The sequence below is a fragment of the Tamandua tetradactyla genome, chromosome 16, assembly GCF_023851605.1.
Source record: "Tamandua tetradactyla isolate mTamTet1 chromosome 16, mTamTet1.pri, whole genome shotgun sequence".
Lineage (NCBI taxonomy): Eukaryota > Metazoa > Chordata > Mammalia > Pilosa > Myrmecophagidae > Tamandua > Tamandua tetradactyla.
This window is the reverse complement of record NC_135342.1, coordinates 60,515,296-60,535,952: the sequence shown is the minus strand read 5'-3', so window position 1 is coordinate 60,535,952 and position 20,657 is coordinate 60,515,296. Positions and strand designations below refer to the sequence as shown.

General features: G+C 36.0%; 1 protein-coding gene across 3 annotated transcripts in view; it reads left to right on the top strand.

Annotated features, from left to right (window-relative positions):
* The window catches only part of NAE1 (NEDD8 activating enzyme E1 subunit 1), a 32,757-nt gene that overhangs the window by 3,486 nt on the left and 8,614 nt on the right, over positions 1-20,657 (top strand). The window contains exons 2-13 of one of the 3 annotated variants that reach the window (XM_077132660.1): positions 9,438-9,541; positions 9,677-9,737; positions 10,918-10,948; positions 11,695-11,766; positions 12,025-12,104; positions 12,682-12,791; positions 13,180-13,289; positions 14,257-14,319; positions 14,716-14,779; positions 16,205-16,296; positions 18,159-18,218; positions 18,316-18,449. In XM_077132660.1, coding sequence (XP_076988775.1) covers positions 9,438-9,541; positions 9,677-9,737; positions 10,918-10,948; positions 11,695-11,766; positions 12,025-12,104; positions 12,682-12,791; positions 13,180-13,289; positions 14,257-14,319; positions 14,716-14,779; positions 16,205-16,296; positions 18,159-18,218; positions 18,316-18,449 — 981 coding nt within the window. The remainder of the gene's footprint in view (positions 1-9,437; positions 9,542-9,676; positions 9,738-10,917; positions 10,949-11,694; positions 11,767-12,024; positions 12,105-12,681; positions 12,792-13,179; positions 13,290-14,256; positions 14,320-14,715; positions 14,780-16,204; positions 16,297-18,158; positions 18,219-18,315; positions 18,450-20,657) is intronic. The other 2 variants (XM_077132662.1, XM_077132661.1) reach the window with 2 other exon arrangements.

The window sequence follows — 20,657 nt, the reverse complement described above, 5'->3', positions numbered from 1 at the left end:
AATCAACTTTTATTTCCTTCTTTTTTTGTGAACAATAACGTATATACAAAAAAGCTATAAATTTCCAAGCACAGCACCACAATTAACTATTGCAGACTTTGACATGGGTTACAGTTTCACAATTTTAGGTTTTTACTTCTAGCATCTCTAAAATACTGGAGAATAAAAGAGATAGCAATTTAATGATTCAGCATTCATATTCATTTGTTAACTCCTATCTTCTATGTATAATTCTACCTTCACCTTTGATCTCTCCATACCTCTCATTGGGGTTGTTTGAGCTATGGAAATTCTAAATTTTTGCTATTGGAAGGGTCTGTCACTAATATGGGGTAGGGAGATGGAACTATCTGATATTCTGGAGAGGCTGGGCTAGGTGTCAGGACTTATCTGGACCAGGGACCCATCTGGAGGTTGTAGGTTTCTGGCAAGTTGCTCTAGTGCCTGGAACCCTTGTGGAATCTTATAAATTGCCCTAGGTGTTCTTTAGGATTGTTTGGAATGGTTCTGGTTGGGGGTTGGCAAGTTATGATAGGTAGCAAGGTCTACCTGAAGCTTGCATAAGAGCAACCTCCAGAGTGCCTCTCGACTCTATTTGAACTCTCTCTGCCACTGATACTTTATTAATTATGTGTCTTTCCCCCCATTTGGTCAGGATGTAATTTTTGATCTCATGATGCCAGGTCTGGATTCATTCCTGGGAGTCTTCTTCCATGTCACCAGGGAGACTTTTACCCCTGGATGTCATGTCCCACTTAGGGGAGAGGGCAGTGATTTCATTTGCAGAGTTGGGCTTAGAGTGACTGAGGCCATATCTGAGCAACAACAGAGATCCTCCAGAAGTAACTTTAGGCATGCTCTTACAGATATTTTCTAAAGGAGACCATACAACATTTGCGCATATATTTTTGCCTTTTCTTGCACCACATAATGTCCCTGAGGTTCATTCACTTCATCACATGCCTCTTGACTTCATTCCTTTCTGTAGCCGCACAATATTCCATCGTATGTATACACTACAGTTAGCCATTCTACTTCTCAGGGTATCCTTCAGCCGCCTCCATCCAATGGGCATCGTGTATAATGTCCAAAGTCAACAATCCATGTCTGACATTATCCTTACTTACATCAATGCTCTCAATTTTAGACAGTTTTCATTGCTCCAGAGAGAAAAATAACTGATAAACACACTTCACCAAGTAGAAAGTCCAAACCTCCCCTTAACTCCTGTCCTTCCCTTCTCCCCCATTCCCTAATTATTTACCCCTGGTATTGTTGTGGTACTGTTGATGTCTTCCTGTTAAATGTAGATCATGGCGTGCAATAATAGTTTTCCCCCTATATGCGTCTATCGACACTTTGTACAAGATTCATTCATGCAAGAACTTATGTATATTTGTAGTATTAATTGGTGGGATACATGGCTCTGTACAACCCCTTTCAATCATGTTCACCTTCAATATGGCAATATTACTTATAAACCCACTAATAAACTGCCTTCACTTCTGTCTATTCCTTTACATCTAAGTTCAACCTCATTAGCTAACCATTCACCCATGTCTAGTTTCTGTGTATCTCTAGGCCCCCTATGTTCTATAAGCCTCTGAGTTTACCTTTACCAAGGTCATAATAACAAAATCATACAGTATCTATCTTTTTGTTTCTGGCTTATTTTGCTCAGCATTATGTCCTTAAGTTTCATCCATGTTGTCATATGCTTCAGGACCTCATTTTTTTTTACTGCTGCATAATATTCCATTGTATGTATATACCACATTTTGTTTATCCACTCATCTGTTGATGGGCACTTGGATTGTTTCCATCTTTTAGCGATTGTGAATAATGCTGCTATGAACACTGGTGTGCAAATATCTGTTTGTGTCACTGCTTTCAGCTCTTCTGGGTATATCAGTAGTGGTATTGCTGGGTCGTATAGCAACTCAATATTCAATTTCCTAAGGTACTGCCAAACTGCCTTCCATAGCGGCTGTACCTGGCCCTTTTCTTGGAACATGTTCCTGAGAGATAACCTGGTGATAATAATTTAGGATCACTCTCCTACTATTCAAGCATCCATCAACCAAATGTCAGGTTTGTGCCCTGCCCTCATAGAAAATAAAGATGTTTTCCAGTCCATTTAGCTTTTTTGGTCTATTCCTGCATTCATTCAACAGTTCTCTATTGATCATTTACTCTGGGCAAGACACTGTGCCAGTCATTGGGGTCCAGTGGTGAACAGAGGGAGTGATTCAGGCACTTATGGAGCTTAGAATAGCATGAAAAGATGAATGTTCAGGAAATAAAAACTAAATAGGCAGTAACAGGTTGTGATGTGCTCTGGAGGACATTCCAGCTGCACAATAAGGGTAAGTCTGCTTAGATCAAGTGATAGGAAAGGCACAATTAAAATCCAATCTGTCTTCCAGGCTGCTAATATCTGTTTGCTGTGACAGTTTTCTGATGATTTGGGTTCTCCCTATACTGAGAAGAAAAGATAAATTAGTTAATTGGTTTTCTGGGTGAAGGGAAGCGGGTCATGATTATGAACATGCCTTGTTAATGATATGCTGGTGTGACTCAAGCTGTGCCATCCATACATTTCTAAGTCATAATACTTCCTTGTGTTTGTTAAAGTTTGTGTTTATTAATCATTTAATTGGAATGCTCATAGGGCATTATATATATATATTTTTATTAATTAAAGAAAAAAAATGAAATTAACCCAACATTTAGAAATCATTCCATTCTACATATGCAATCAGTAATTCTTAACATCATCACATAGATGCATGATCATCATTTGTTAGTACATTTGCATCAATTTAGGAAAAGAACTAGCAAAACAACAGAAAAAGATATAGAATGTTAATATAGAGAAAAAATAAAAATAATAATAGTAAAAAAAAAAGAAAAGAAAAAAAAGACAAACAAACAGACAGACAAAAAAAAAAAAACAAACCTATAGCTCAGATGCAGCTTCATTCAGTGTTTTAACATGATTACTTTACAATTAGGTATTATTGTGCTGTCCATTTTTGAGTTTTTGTATCTAGTCCTGTTGCACAGTCTGTATCCCTTCAGCTCCAATTACCCATTATCTTACCCTGTTTCTAACTCCTGCTGGACTCTGTTACCATTGACATATTCCAAGTTTATTCTCGAATGTTGGTTCACATCAGTGGGACCATACAGGATTTGTCCTTTAGTTTTTGGCTAGACTCACTCAGCATAATATTCTCTAGGTCCATCCATGTTATTACATGCTTCATAAGTTTATTCTGTCTTAAAGCTGCATAATATTCCATCGTATGTATATACCACAGTTTGTTTAGCCACTCGTCTGTTGATGGACATTTTGGCTGTTTCCATCTCTTTGCAATTGTAAATAACGCTGCTATAAACATTGGTGTGCAAATGTCCGTTTGTGTCTTTGCCCTTAAGTCCTTTGAGTAGATACCTAGCAATGGTATTGCTGGGTCATATGGCAATTCTATATTCAGCTTTTTGAGGAACCGCCAAACTGCCTTCCACAGTGGTTGCACCATTTGACATTCCCACCAACAGTGGATAAGTGTGCCTCTTTCTCCGCATCCTCTCCAGCACTTGTCATTTTCTGTTTTGTTGATAATGGCTATTCTGGTGGATGTGAGATGATATCTCATTGTGGTTTTGATTTGCATTTCTCTAATGGCCAGGGACATTGAGCATCTCTTCATGTGCCTTTTGGCCATTTGTATTTCCTCTTCTGAGAGGTGTCTGTTCAAGTCTTTTTCCCATTTTGTAATTGGGTTGGCTGTCTTTTTGTTGTTGAGTTGAACAATCTCTTTATAAATTCTGGATACTAGACCTTTATCTGATATGTCGTTTCCAAATATTGTCTCCCATTGTGTAGGCTGTCTTTCTACTTTCTTGATGAAGTTCTTTGATGCACAAAAGTGTTCAATTTTGAGGAGCTCCCATTTATTTCTTTCCTTCTTCAGTGCTCTTGCTTTAGGTTTAAGGTCCATAAAACTGCCTCCAATTGTAAGTTTCATAAGATATCTCCCTACATTTTCCTCTAACTGTTTTATGGTCTTAGACCTAATGTTTAGATCTTTGATCCATTTTGAGTTAACTTTTGTATAGGGTGTGAGATACGGGACTTCTTTCATTCTCTTGCATATGGATATCCAGTTCTCTATGCACCATTTATTGAAGAGACTGTTCTGTCCCAGGTGAGTTGACTTGACTGCCTTATCAAAGATCAAATGTCCATAGATGAGAGGGTCTATATCTGAGCACTCTATTCGATTCCATTGGTTGATATATCTATCTTTATGCCAATACCATGCTGTTTTGACCACTGTGGCTTCATAATATGCTTTAAAGTCAGGCAGCGCGAGACCTCCAGCTTCGTTTTTTTTCCTCAAGATGTTTTTAGCAATTCAGGGTACCCTGCCCTTCCAGATAAATTTGCTTATTGGTTTTTCTATTTCTGAAAAATAAGTTGTTGGGATTTTGATTGGTATTGCATTGAATCTGTAAATCAATTTAGGTAGGACTGACATCTTAACTATATTTAGTCTTCCAATCCATGAACACGGTATGCCCTTCCATCTATTTAGGTCTTCTGTGATTTCTTTTAACAGTTTTTTGTAGTTTTCTTCGTATAGGTTTTTTGTCTCTTTAGTTAAATTTATTCCTAGGTATTTTATTCTTTTAGTTGCGATTGTAAATGGAATTCGTTTCTTGATTTCCCCCTCCGCTTGTTCATTGCTAGTGTATAGAAATGCTGCAGATTTTTGAATGTTGATCTTGTAACCTGTTACTTTGCTGTACTCATTTATTAGCTCTAGTAGTTTTGTTGTGGATTTTCTGGGTTTTCAACGTATAGTATCATATCGTCTGCAAACAGTGATAGTTTTACTTCTTCCTTTCCAATTTTGATGCCTTGTATTTCTTTTTCTTGTCTAATAGCTCTGGCTAGAACCTCCAACACGATGTTGAATAATAGTGGTGATAATGGACATCCTTGTCTTGTTCCTGATCTTAGGGGGAAAGTTTTCAATTTTTCCCCATTGAGGATGATATTAGCTGTGGGTTTTTCATATATTCCCTCTATCATTTTAAGGAAGTTCCCTTGTATTCCTATCTTTTGAAGTGTTTTCAACAGGAAAGGATGTTGAATCTTGTCAAATGCCTTCTCTGCATCAATTGAGATGATCATGTGATTTTTCTGCTTTGATTTGTTGATGTGGTGTATTACATTAATTGATTTTCTTATGTTGAACCATCCTTGCATACCTGGGATGAATCCTACTTGGTCATGATGTATAATTCTTTTAATGTGTTGTTGGATACGATTTGCTAGAATTTTATTGAGAATTTTTGCATCGATATTCATTAGAGAGATTGGTCTGTAGTTTTCTTTTTTGTAATATCTTTGCCTGGTTTTGGTATGAGGGTGATGTTGGTTTCATAGAATGAATTAGGTAGTTTTCCCTCCACTTCGATTTTTTTGAAGAGTTTGAGGAGAGTTGGTACTAATTCTTTCTGGAATGTTTGATAGAATTCACATGTGAAGCCGTCTGGTCCTGGACTTTTCTTTTTAGGAAGCTTTTGAATGACTAATTCAATTTCTTTACTTGTGATTGGTTTGTTGAGGTCATCTATTTCTTCTTGAGTCAAAGTTGGTTGTTCATGTCTTTCCAGGAACCCGTCCATTTCATCTAAATTGTTGTATTTATTAGCGTAAAGTTGTTCATAGTATCCTGTTATTACCTCCTTTATTTCTGTGAGGTCAGTAGTTATGTCTCCTCTTCCATTTCTGATCTTATTTATTTGCATCCTCTCTCTTCTTCTTTTTGTCAATCTTGATAGGGGCCCATCAATCTTATTGATTTTCTCATAGAACCAACTTCTGGTCTTATTGATTTTCTCTATTGTTTTCATGTTTTCAATTTCATTTATTTCTGCTCTAATCTTTGTTATTTCTTTCCTTTTGCTTGCTTTGGGGTTAGTTTGCTGTTCTTTCTCCAGTTCTTCCAAGTGGACAGTAAATTCCTGAATTTTTGACTTTTCTTCTTTTCTGATATAGACATTTAGGGCAATAAATTTCCCTCTTAGCACTGCCTTTGCTGCGTCCCACAGGTTTTGATATGTTGTGTTTTCATTTTCATTCGCCTTGAGGTATTTACTAATTTCTCTTGTAATTTCTTCTTTGACCCACTCGTTGTTTAAGAGTGTGTTGTTGAGCCTCCACGTATTTGTGAATTTTCTGGCACTCTGCCTATTATTGATTTCCAACTTCATTCCTTTATGATCCGAGAAAGTGTTGTGTATGATTTCAATCTTTTTAAATTTGTTGAGACTTGCTTTGTGACCCAGCATATGGTCTATCTTTGAGAATGATCCATGAGCACTTGAGAAAAAGGTGTATCCTGCTGTTGTGGGATGTAATGTCCTGTAAATGTCTGTTAAGTCTAGCTCATTTATAGTAATATTCAGATTCTCTGTTTCTTTATTGATCCTCTGTCTAGATGTTCTGTCCATTGATGAGAGTGGTGAATTGAAGTCTCCAACTATTATGGTATATGTGTCTATTTCCCTTTTCAGTGTTTGCAGTGTATTCCTCACGTATTTAGGGGCATTCCGGTTCAGTGCGTAAATATTTATGATTGTTATGTTTTCTTGTTTAATTGTTCCTTTTATTAGTAGGTAGTGTCCTTCTTTGTCTCTTTTAACTGTTTTACATTTGAAGTCTAATTTGTTGGATATTAGTATAGCTACTACTGCTCTTTTCTGGTTGTTATTTGCATGAAATATCTTTTCCCAATCTTTCACTTTCAACCTATGTTTATCTTTGGGTCTAAGATGTGTTTCCTGTAGACAGCATTTAGAAGGATCCTTTTTTTTAATCCATTCTGCCAGTCTATGTCTTTTGATTGGGGATTCAGTCCATTAACATTTAGTGTTATTACTGTTTGGATAATATTTTCCTCTAACATTTTGTTTTTTGTATTATGTACATCATATCTGATTTTCCTTCTTTCTACACTCTTCTCCATACCTCTCTCTTCTGTCTTTTCATATCCGACTCTAGTGCTCCCTTTAGTATTTCTTGCAGAGCTGGTCTCTTGGTCACAAATTCTCTCAGTGACTTTTTGTCTGAGAATGTTTTAATTTCTCCCTCATTTTTGAAGGACAATTTTGCTGGATATAGGAGTCTTGGTTGGCAGTTTTTCTCTTTTAGTAATTTAAATATATCATCCCACTGTCTTCTAGCTTCCATGGTTTCTGCTGAGAAATCTACACATAGTCTTATTGGGTTTCCCTTGTATGTGATGGATTGTTTTTCTCTTGCTGCTTTCAAGATCCTCTCTTTCTCTTTGACCTCTGACATTCTAACTAGTAAGTGTCTTGGAGAACGCCTATTTGGGTCTATTCTCTTTGGGGTGCGCTGCACTTCTTGGATCTGTAATTTTAGGTCTTTCATAAGAGTTGGGAAATTTTCAGTGATAATTTCTTCCATTAACTTTTCTCCTCCTTTTCCCTTCTCTTCTCCTTCTGGGACACTCACAACACGTATATTTGTGCACTTCATATTGTCATTCACTTCCCTGATCCCCTGTTCAAATTTTTCCATTCTTTTCCCTATAGTTTCTGTTTCTTTTTGGAATGCAGATGTTCCATCCTCCAAATCACTAATTCTATCTTCTGTCTCTTTAAATCTGTCATTGTTGGTATCCATTGTTTTTTCCATCTTTTCTACTTTATCCTTCACTTCCATAAGTTCTGTGATTTGTTTTTTCAGTTTTTCTATTTCTTCCTTTTGTTGATCCCATGCCTTCTTCATGTCCTCCCTCAATTTATCGATTTCGTTTTTGAAGAGATTTTCCATTTCTGTTCGTATAGTCAGCATTAGTTGTCTCAGCTCTTGTATCTCATTTGAACTATTGGTTTGTTGCTTTGACTGGGCCATATTTTCAATTTTCTGAGCGTGATCCGTTATCTTCTGCTGGCGTCTGGGCATTTAGTCAGATTTACCTGGGTGTTGGACCCAACAGGTTGAAAGATTTTTCTGTGAAATCTCTGGGTTCTGTTTTTCTTAACCCGCCCAGTAGCTGGCGTTCATAGCACTTGTTTGTCTGCGGGTCCCACCAGTAAAAGGTGCTTTGGGTCCTTTAACTTTTGAAAACTCTCACCGGGCGGAGGTTCACCAGCCGAAGCGGCTTGGAAGAGTGCCAGCCGGCCCAGGGATCCGAACGCGGGGAGGATCGCTGGCCGCCGCAGCCCGGGAGAGCGCCTGTCTGAATCTCCTAGCCGGCCCGGGGCGCCAAGTGTGGTGGGAGGGCGCCAGCCACCGCGGCCGGGGAGAGTGCACCGTTCCCAGCCGGACCGGGAAGCCACGTGTTTGGACGGGACCCCGGTCACCGTTCTCCGCGGCCTGGGGATCTCCGATCCAATTCTCCCAGTTGGTCCAGGGGGCCGCGCGTGGCGGGGCGCCAGCCACCGCGGCTTGAGGGGACCGCCTGTCCAATTCTCCCAGCTGGCCCGGGAAGGAGGAAGGGAGGGACTCCGGCCGCTTGCCGCCCCGGCCTGGGGAAGCCCGCGCCACTCGGCGATCTCACCGGAGCAGGTTCTCCAGCCAGTCAGCCGTTCCAGAATGGGGTACGCTGTCTTCTTGATCTCTGTCGTGGCTCCGGGAGCTGTTCTGTATCGTTTCTACTCCCCTAGTAGCTGTTCTGAAGGAGGAAGTAAGACCCGCGCGTCTTACTAAGCCGCCATCTTCTCCGGAAGTCCCGGCATTATATTTTAAAGTACGCCTGTAGAAATAGATGCGAGGCTTTTCAGATTAAAACTTTCAGTTTTTGGGTGGGCCACGGTGGCTCAGCAGGTAAGAGTGCTTGCCTGCCATGCCCGAGGACCCGGGTTCAATTCCCGGTGCCTGCCCATGTAAAAAAAAATATTCAGTTTTCCTGTTGAACTTTTTGCGTCCTTTTGCAGAGGCCACAATGGTAAGCCCTGTGTTAAGATCCCAGTCAAGATCCTAAATGTCCTGGATCCATACAACTTAAGTAGAAATGAAATAGAAAACAGAATAGGTTTCAAATCCAGAATACTTTTTTAACGTTATTAAGTTATGACGTCTATCTGCAGACTTTCTGTTTTGTATGTTACCTGATTTGAAAAAAGTAAAGGACAGGAAGCCAGAAGACCCAAGTTCTTAATTCTGATTTGACCTACCTCCCACCTATGCAAGACATCAACCTGAGTCTTAGGTTACTCAGTTATATAAACAGCAGTAACATCTGCTGTCCTATCTCACATGGTTACCCTAGTTATCACATCAGTTTCTTTTTGCAAGAACACTTTAAAAACCAAAGATCACTGTCCAAATAGAAATTTGAATTTTTGTGGAATTTTTAAAGATGTTGAATTTGTGTCTTGTTTTGTAGGTTGTGGGGTGATCACGGGCAAGAAGCTTTAGAATCTGCTCATGTTTGCCTAATAAATGCAACAGCCACAGGAACTGAAATTCTTAAAAACTTGGTACTACCAGGTAATATAGTTTGGTGGTTGTGCTGTAAATTTGTTTCTTTTAAGGTTTTGTAATAGAACTGTATACTCTTTTTTTTTTTTTAGATTATACCATCTCAGTAGAACTGTATACTGTTGACTCTATTTTGTCTTCCAGGTATTGGTTCATTTACAATTATTGATGGAAATCAGGTCAGTGGAGAAGATGCTGGAAACAAGTATGTTCTATCCTTTTCAAATATACATATAGTAGGGAAGGCAGTACACTGTAAAGGGAGGGCAGGGCCTGAATTCTAGCTTCACCTTCTCTAGCATGGGGACTTGATTCTCAGGTGGAAATAGTCCCTATGTTATTAGGAGTGCAGCAAGGATGAAATGAGTTAATACGGTGCTAGCAAGGTGTCTGGCAAATAAGTTGATAATAAAAGGTATACATTATTATCATCTTTATTGTTATAAATACAAAAGATAGTCATTATTCCTTTATTTGTGAAAATCTGGACACTTCCTAATTCCTTGCATGGATTGCTAGATGTTAATATATGATTAAAAATAATTGTATTTCTGTATTACAAGAATAATGAAAACAGTATTTTTTATTTGTGGTATCTTAAGCTTAGTCAAAGTGTATCTTTCTCTACACTACACTATCTCCATAAAAATGCTGTTTTAAAGATGGCCTGGATATTATTCTTTAAAGATGATCATGTTTAGGCTTTCAGGGCGTTTCCAAATTTGGCTTTCAAGTTTCCTTTTCAGGGACTTGGAGTCTGGGATTTCTCATTGTATTTTTCAGTAAGCAACAACAATGGGTAGATCAAGGAAAAACAAGCTGGTTCATGTTGAACTTTGATGTCTTTTCTTTGGATGGTAGTATATATTTCACCTACCTATAACACCTCCCTTTTATTGGTATTTATAAAGAAAAAGTCCTGTTATCTTTGCTTACTTAATCTCAGTTTGTGGGCCATTTGCTTGGTTGGTTAGAGCAGGATTTGCTAAGGATAAGGTTTCTGTTTCTTAGGGAGCCAGGGAGTTTGTGCCATAAATTGCACCTTGACTCTGATCCGGACCTTGGGACGTGATGTAGAAATGTGGGGGAGGAAACCTGAATAAATCTGTTATGGTTACTTGCAGAAATGGTGGAACACTGAGTCTAGGTAATGTTAACAACTGTTAAATGAGTAAATGGATTCCATGGTCAAATGAGTTTGGAAAATGGTTCTAATGAAGTTAAACATTTCTTTACTATAAGATTTTGATACCATGTATAAAAAACTAAAATCTGTAATAGAAATACAATTTGTTTTATACTCTGAATAAAATATACCTGGCATTATAATAACCTTTCCTTTGTAGTTAAATAAGTCTTTAATTCTTTTTTATTATCAATTTTAGTTTTTTTCTTCAAAGAAGCAGTATTGGCAAGGTAAAACAATTTGTTATAGAATATAGCTGTGTGTGAGAATCAGCTCATGTTATGATGATGCCATTATGTTTGATTGCTTGAAAAATTTTGTCTTTAAAAGAGTTTATTATTTGTCTGATGAAAAAAGTTGAATTAGCTCATTTTTGTAATCTTGTAAATCTTTATATAACTGCTTGGTAGTTTAAAACATAGAAATATTATCTGTGTTTTTATACTGTATTCCTGTATTAAAGCTACATCTTTAATAATGATAAATTCAGAGAATAGACTACTCTGGCTAACAGTTTTAAACAAAGAATTAACCAGAATACCCTTTGTTTTTATGTTTCGTATTAAAAATGTTACAAACCATGTATTAGTCACCTTAGCACAACAATATTCTGAATATAAAAAACACTTTCTTTAATGATTGACTTCTGTGGTAGACAATTGTAGATATAGGCGATCAAAATGAGTGAACTTGACCCAGATGTCCCTTACTGTTATTCAGGGTTTTCTGGTCAGTTGCCTAGTCAGAAAAGTGGAGTGCAAATCATGTAGCTGTTTAAGGACTGAATAATGACGGTTTAGCTGTTTTAAGTAATATTCTGGTTGAGTCCCAGTTTAAACACTGTAGAAAGCAGAGTTGTCATACCTATGCGTGAAATTTCAGTAGTTTTACAATGCATATGCATGACCTGTAAATTGGGTGTTACATTGTAACCAGATTTTCTCTAATTCGAGTTAAATGCTTTGTTTTTAAAAAGAACCGAGGTCAAGCTGCCATGGAATTCTTACAAGAATTAAATAATGATGTCTCTGGAAGTTTTGTGGAAGAGGTACATTTGTATACACATTATTTCTGTGCTGAATTGTATTTTAATACTCAAAGCCCTAGGAATTTAGAACTTTTAGTCTTTGTATCATTTATGTTTAGTTGAGAGTTGAATTACTTTAACTGTGTGTGAGTTTAGTATATTGCCTCATTTGTTCTAAAATAACTGTTTCTGCCATGTTCAATATGAATGTAAAATTCAATTTTTTACAAGTCAATTTTTATGAATGTAAAATTGGATTTTTCCCCCCATCCTATTTAGAGTCCAGAGAACCTTCTAGACAATGATCCTTCGTTTTTCTGTAGGTTTACCGCTGTGGTTGCAACTCAGCTCCCTGAAAGGTAAATTTTTATGTTAATATTTCTATTTTAACCTCTTACTAGATTTACATGTTTGTTTGTTTTTTCTCTGCAGAGTCTAAGGTATAGTTTTAAAAATTCATGAACTCTATAGCAACCTTTAATTGGAAGCACTTATAAATCTTCCTGGATTGAAAAGGAGGGAAAGAAAAAAACACTGAGATGTGAAACTTTTTTTCTTAAATTTAAAGCACTAAGTTGTTAGTAATGGAAACTGCCTAGAATTGATTATAGAAAGCATTATGAAGGTGTATAAAGGTTTTATAATTGTTTTTTACTTCTTTGTAGAAATTGTTAGAAAGTGTCTTTCTATAACATTCTCCCTAATAAAAAGATGAAGCTTTCATAGCCCTCTAGTCCAAAAGATATACTTTCTTTGAGACAGTACTCTTGTGGAATTGTTTGCTTTTCAGTACATCCTTGATCTGCTTATGCAAAGGCAGTGGGCATATCTTTGTATTTATTATTTGAATAAGAAAGTTGCTTTATTTTAGGCATTTTCATTTTTGGCAGGTATCTATTTGCTTATTTTTAATTTATTTGCTTTCTTTCTTTGCAGTACGTTACTACGTTTAGCAGATGTCCTCTGGAATTCCCAAATCCCCCTTTTGATATGTAGGACATATGGACTAGTTGGTTATATGAGGATCATTATAAAAGAACATCCAGGTAAAATTGCGGAGTATATGGAGCTTACTATTGATTATTTTAGCTATAGTTTTAGAAACTTGATAATTTAGAATTTTAATTTATAAGGTAAGTTTGTAACAGCACAACTTCAGATTCAAAGTGACAATCAGACTCAAAAGCCACAGTTAGACTTTAATATTTATTTTACTTAGTGTTATGGAAGGATACAAAGCTGGACACACAACGGGCCACTTAAGATTTGTGCCTTTTACTCTATCTTGAAATTGTACCTCAGTAACACATTGAAAAAAAAACCTTCAGGCCCTATGTCCATTCAAAGTGAGAAAATTCCTAAATTCCCATACTGCCAGCAGTACCATTGAAGAAGTGAGTTTTTCTTTTGGATTTTGTTTTTTTTTCCTCACAGTAATAGAATCTCACCCAGATAATGCATTAGAGGATCTACGACTGGATAAGCCATTTCCTGAACTGAGAGAGTATTTTCAGTCTTATGATTTGGATCATATGGAAAAAAAGGTTAGTAATGTGTGTGAGACTTCCCATTTATAGACAGATTTAACCCATTTTTTTTAACCTAAAGTTTTAAAATTGCACCAAAGTGAGAAAATACTGTAAATCTCCATATTCTTTTCATTCGGTTTTACACAACCACATTTTACTTTCTTTATTTCAAATATATCAGTTTTCTCCCCAAATTTAAAAACTTTTTTATTGAACAAAAGTACATAAAGTAAACATCACTGTAATAATCACCCAGGTCAAGAAATTGAATATTAACATATTCCAGAGGTCTTCCTCATTCCCTTTCTTAACAAAACAAATGAAACCTTTTAAAAATAGTTTGAATTTGGGGTAGGTCTTTGTTCAAATTGATTCCTCTTGAAATGTATTTTCAGTGTTTGAGAATTATCAAGTCAACTTTGCATATTTCATTATAGGAATAACGATATTTTTAACAATAAGAGTGCATAATTTAAGGACTATGTATATATTTTTCCATATATTAATTAAAATGCAGATGTAGGGCGGGCCACTTTGGTTTAGCAGGCAAGAATGCTTGCCTGCCATGCCAGAGGACCCGGGTTCGATCCCCGGTGCCTGCCCATGTTAAAAAAAAAAAAATGCAGATGTATTTGGTTCATCAGAAAACAGTCTAGGATGTATATATAAATTCAAGAGATTTGGATTGTATTTTAGGGGAGGGCTATATTTTGGGATAGTAGTCTCTGAGACTGTTTTCTTACTGGTATAATGGGGATAATCATAGTACATATCTGACATATCAGGATTAAATTGGATACTGCATGTAAAATAATTTATGAAGCAGTCTTGATTAACCTACTTCATTTCCCTCCACTCATCATTCTGTACATAGTAGGAAATTATCAATAAATGTTGTTTAGTTTGTTACAAATGAGATAATGTAGTGAGATTTAATGTTAACTAATACTGACATTTTCTTTGATTTGTCTCTTGTTTTTAGGACCATAGCCATACTCCCTGGATTGTGATTGTAGCTAAATATTTAGCACAGTGGTATAGTGAAGTATGTCCTTTTTTAAAAAAGAAATTTTATATGTGACTGTATTTTCAAATTATTATAAAGGATTTCAATGGAGTAGGGTGGGGGATTGTGCTTTTTTTTACTTGGGATTATAGGGGAGGTAGGTGCTTTCAAATTTAAATCCAACCAGTTCCTCCTTTGTTGCTGATTTTTTTATTAACAAAATGAAATTTTAGTAAATGTCATTCAGTGGGGACTGAATGTGGAGAAATGACCTATAGTTTGTGTCTTCTATTAAGTGAGCTTCCTGATTTCATTGAGGTTTATATTTGATGATGAAAATCTCATATGGATGGGAGAATGGGGGAAACTTTGGGCTCTCAATTTCCATATTTTTGAGTTTTTATAACTGGATTAAAATTTTTTAAACCAATTTAGACAAATGGACGAATCCCTAAAACATATAAAGAAAAAGAAGACTTCAGAGATTTGATTAGACAAGGTAATATGATCAGTGTGATAAAATGTACAGTTTGAAAAGTGAATTGCTTAAAGCAAATTGTTCCATTTCTCTAGTACTTTTGTCAAATGATGCAGTCATGAGCTTTTATTTTACTTTTCCTTCAGGGTGGTTAAGGAGCCACTCTTTGTATAGTTTTAGCAATGGCTACTACTAAGCTATATTTCTTCTTCTTTTTTTTCATATATATTGTTTTAGTAGAGATGATGTAGGTTTATAGAAGAATCATGCAGAAAATACAGAGTTCCCATATATCCCCCTATTATAAAACATCTTGCATTACTATGGCACCTTTGTAACAATTCATGAAAGAATATGTAATTGTTTTGTTATTTATAATCCATAGTTTACATTAGGATTCACTGTCCTATTTTTTTTGTCTTTTAAATTTTTATTCTAGTGTAATGCATACAACCTAAAATTTTCCCTTTTAACCACATTCATATATATTTGTGTGCTATTAATTACGTTCACAATGTTGTGCTACCATTGCCACTATCCATTACCAAAATTCTTCCATCTCCCCAACCAGAAACTCTGTACCAATTAAGCATTAACTCTCCATTCCCTACCCCTACCCCAGACCCTGATAACCTATATTCTTATTCCTGACTATGAATTTCCTTGTTCTAATTATATCATATCAGTGAGATTATACAATATTTGTCCTTTTGTGTCAGGCTTATTTCACTCAACATGATGCCTTCAGGGTTCATCTATGTTATAGCATGTATCAAATCTTCATTTGTTTTTACAGCTGAATTATATTCCATTATATGTCCATACCATATTTTATTTATCCATTTATTGGTTGACGGACCCTTACGTTGCTTCCATCTTTTGGCAGTTGTGAATAATGCACTGTGAACATTGGTGTGCAGATAACTGTTCAAGTCCCTGCTTTCAGTTCTTTAGAGTATACAATCTGGGATTGCCAGATCATATGGTAATTCTATACTTAATTTTCTGAGGAGCCATCAAACTGTTTTCCGCAGCAACTGTACCATTTTACATTCTCACCAGCAATGTACAAGTGTTCCTATTTCTCCACATCCTCTCCTGAACTTGTGATTTTCCATTTTTAAAATAATAGCCATTCTAGTGGATGTGAAATGGTATCTTGTTGTGGTTTTAATTTGCATTTCCTGATGGCCGATGGTGTTAATCATGTTATCTTGTGCTTTTTGGCCATCTGTATATCTTTGGAGAAATGCTTCTTCAACTCTTTTGCCCATGTTTTAATTGGGTTGTTTGTCTTTTTGTTGTTGAGTTAGCCATATTTCTTCTTAAGGTTCGGTATTCTGATATTCCCTTCAGAATCTGACTAGGTTATTTTTCTAAAGTTGAGGAGAGAGAAGAAGTAAGAATAAAAGGATTGTTGTTTGCTAACTATTTCTATTTTAATAGGAATTCTAAAGAATGAAAATGGGTCTCCAGAAGATGAAGAGAACTTTGAAGAAGCTATTAAAAATGTGAACACAGCGCTAAATACAACTCAGGTATTAAAAGACTCGCTGAGGGATTCATATAAGAAAGGTGTTTTCTGAAGTGCTCATATGTGAAATAGTTGATTATGAAAATTTACCTTAATATTTCCTGGTTGTATAGTTGATTTGAAATAAATATCTATAATACAAATTGAATTTTGTTTCAATAAGAGTCTGTGCTGTCTTTGTTAAGATGGATGCCAGTGCTTCAGCATACACTAGTGATACAATAATTTTATGTAAGTTAATTGTTGAAGTACATGCCTTGTTAATAGTGGCAGTTTGTAGTAGAAATTTTATAAAGAAGGTGAAATATTGCTGGTCTAAAATGATGTTACCTAAAAAGTTAATCTTGTCTTAATAGTGTTACCTAAAAAGTAAATCTTGTTACCATAATAGTGTTACCTAAAAACTTAATCTTGTTACTGTCTATCTACTTGTGACAGTAACTATTTGAATATAATGGAAGTTCTGAATTACACTATGCACTTTAAAAATTATTTGGAGGATTATTTGTTTTGTTGTTGAGGTCCGGCCAGTAAGGTTTTTGAGGAGCTTTGGAATAGGAGTTTCTGATGGTTAAAAGTTAGAATTTTCTTATAATTTAAAACAGCAAAAATGCTGCTTTCAAAATAAGTAGATTGTTATTACAAACTTTGAAGCTGTGTTGCTTAGTTGTTAAAAGCTCTTGCTTTTTCTGGGGCAATGACATTGTTCTATACTTTGATTCAGGTGGCAGTTAAAAGTATGTGTAAAGTTAGCAAAATGTGTGCACTTATACATTTACGAGCTGCATTTATATAAAATTTATCACAATTCAAGAAAATAAAATAAAACAAGGTTCTAGTGTATGGGGGGATAGTAAACTAAATTTGACAGATAAATGCACAGAGAGTGAGTGATAAGTGCCATGAACCAAGAGCAGAATAAAGTGGTAGAGGATGATGTAGAGAAGTGGGCTTGGGATCTGGAAGCAGTTTTAGTTGGGGGTCAGGGAAAGACTCTCTTAGGACGTGTGTTTAAGTAGCAGTCTGAGTGAAGTAACAGAGGTCTGAAGAAAGAACTTTTCAAGCTGAGGAAGCACATGTGCAAAGGCCCTAAAGTGGGATCAAGCTTGGCATTTCTTCAGGGAGTAGTAAGAAAGCAAGTTGATTGGAACCAAGTGAATAAGAGGGAAAGTGGTATAATAGATTTGAGTCTGGGGAGGCATGACAGGACCTTGTGGGCCATTAGAACATTTGAGCAGGAATTGGAATAACCTGGTTTATATTTCGTACATAGCATTCTGGCTGCTGTGAAGAGAATAGACAGTAGGGGATCAGAAATAGAAACAAATCAGTTTGGAGGTTGGCAGTGATAAATATTTTTCTCCACACAACTGTCTACAATTTCTGTAGTTTTAATTAATTTATGATGCTCTTGCTAGCAGTAAAAGTACTTAATTTAATAATCCAGTTTTTGTTAGAGTGGTTGTCTCTTTGAACTGTCATCAATTAGGGTGCAGGGATTTTAGATTTCTGATAAGATGGAATAATATGAAGAGCTGGACATTTATCAGGGTTAATGTCTATAGTCTGTTATATCTTCAAATGTAACCATTTAAAAAGATTTGCTTTGGTCCCTTCTTGGCTCCATTTATGTTGTAAAATAGTAGGTCTGTCTTTAAAATATGCACCAGTGAGCATAATGGTTTAATCCTATTAAACCATAGGATTTCCACCTGGTAATGATTCTAAATGAAAGTCTAAACAAAATTAAATATTGTATTTGATTACAATTTGAGAATTTAAAGAACTTATCTGAAGAAAATAGCATTGAAAATAAAAATGGGAAAATTCTTAGTAAAAGCAGATGTTTTAATGTTCCTTTGCTAGATCCCAAGCAGTATTGAAGATATATTTAATGATGATCGCTGCATAAATATCACCAAACAGGTAACAAGTAAAAAAATGTAAAAATAATTCTGCCTAAACCTTTCGGTCAAATTGAAGTGCCACTTAATGATATATATATTTTTTCTTACTATTTTAGACGCCATCATTTTGGATTTTAGCTCGTGCCTTAAAGGAATTTGTTGCCAAGGAAGGTCAAGGAAATTTGCCTGTTCGAGGTACAATTCCTGATATGATTGCAGATTCGAGCAAGTATATAAAACTGCAAAATGTGTAAGTCACTGTTTTCGAATTATGTAACAGACAAATTATCTGTTTATGTTAGAAATAAACATATTTTATTAGGGAAGAGATTATGTCTATCAGAAATCAAATGAGATCCTATTATAACCCCATTGCTTTAAAAATAATCTGAAAGACTTAGGGAGCAGATCTTATTTTCTTTTGTATTTCATAATAGAATTTAACATTTGAGCACTTAATCCATGCCACAAACTGTTCTGTGTATTAGCAAATTTAATGTTCACAACAGCCTTTTGAGAGAGATCTATCATTGTCCCCATTTTATAGGTGAGGATATTGTTAGGCAGCTGATAAATGATAGAACCAGGATTTGAACCCTAGAAAATTCAGCTCCAGAGCCCATGGTCTTAACCACAGTGCTATACTGCTTCTTTTTTTCTTTGTTAATTTTTTTATTTAAGCAAACAAACAATTCACTTAGAACCACCAAAAATGGATATCTTAGTTAGCTTAACTGTAGGCATGTTCAAATAAAGTATCCATATAATCATTGACAAGCCTGTGTTTCATAAACCAATTTAAGATTGAGGCAACAAGGAAAAAATCTGCATATTCAGATAGCAAAGTTTCTAAATTCTAAGTATTAAACATTAACTTAGATACCATTTGATCAGCTGTCGAAATGGAATGTTCTCAGAATATCAAAGTAGAAAGCTTTTACAGCTATTCTGCTTTTTTTTTACTTTTTTATTGTATAACATCTAAACAAAGCAAAGAAATAAAAAAGCAATAGTTTTCAAAGCACTCTTCAATAAGTAGTTACAGGACAGATCCCAGACTTTGTCATGGACTACCATAATATCATCTCAAATTTTTCCTTCTAGGTGCTCCAGAACATTGGAAGTTAGAAGGAATATGTATTTTTTATCATCACTTTTTTTTGTGTGAAAAACAACATATATACAAAAAAGCAAAACATTTCAAAGCATGGCACCACAATTAGTTGTAGAACATAGTTCAGAGTTTGACATGGGTTACAATTCCACAATTTAGGTTTTTACTTCTAGCTGTTCTAAGATACTGGAGATTAAAAGAAATATCAATTTAATGATTCAGCAGTCATATTCATTTGTTAAATCCTATCTTCTCTGTGTAACTCCACCATCACCTTTGATCTTTCTATCCCCCTCTTTAGGGGTGTTTGGGCTATGGCCATTCTAACTTTTCATGTTGGCAGGGTCTGTCATTAATGTGGAGTAGGGAGATGGAACAATCTGATGTTCTAAAGAGGCTGGGCCCTTTAGGTTTCAGGACTTAACTGGTCCAGAGACCTGTCTGGAAGTTGCTGGTTTCTGGAAAGTTACTCTAGTGCATGGAACCCTTGTGGTATCTTATATATTGATTGCCCTAGGTGTTCTTTAGGAATGGCTGGAATGGCCCTGATTGGGGTTTGGCAGATTAGGATAGGTAGCAATGTCTAACTGAAGCTTGTGCAAGAGCAACCTCCAGAGTAGCCTCAACTCTATTTGAACTCTCTGCCACTGATATTTTATTAGTTACACTTCTTTTCCCCCTTTTGGTCAGGATGGAATTGTTGATCCCACAGTCCAGGACTGGAGTCATTGCTGGGAGTCATCTCCCACATCACCAGGGAAACTTTCACCCCTGGATGCCATGTCCCATGTAGGGGGAAGGGCAATGATTTCACATGCAGAGTTGGGCTTAGAGAGAGTGAAGCCCCATCTGAGCAACAAAAGAAGTCCTCCAGAAGTAATTCTTAGGCATACCTATAGGTAGGGTAAGCTCCTCCACTACCTACATAAGTTTCACAAGAATAAACCTCAAGATCAAGGACATGGCCTATTGATTTGGGTATCCCTAAATTTAACACAGTATCAGGAATTTCCTGCTATTCTGCTTCTTAATCTGTAGCTTTGAGGTCTTTAGATTTGATGATTTTTTTTTATCCTTAATGTTTCATAATTTAATGAGTCCATGACTCATGGATACACTGCTATCCATGTATCTCCATCCTGAACCCAGATAGACACTTGTAGGGATGGGCCTCAATGGATATTACTCTTGTGTAATTCAGGCATAGTATTGATGAATCTAGGGTTGCTGGCTTGGTCTCCTCCAGATAATGTCATACAGACAAACTCTCTCTTCCCCCTGTCTAATAAATCTTTTTTTTTGTTGTCCTAGCCTGTGAATCCATTTATATAAAACTTTGGAAAG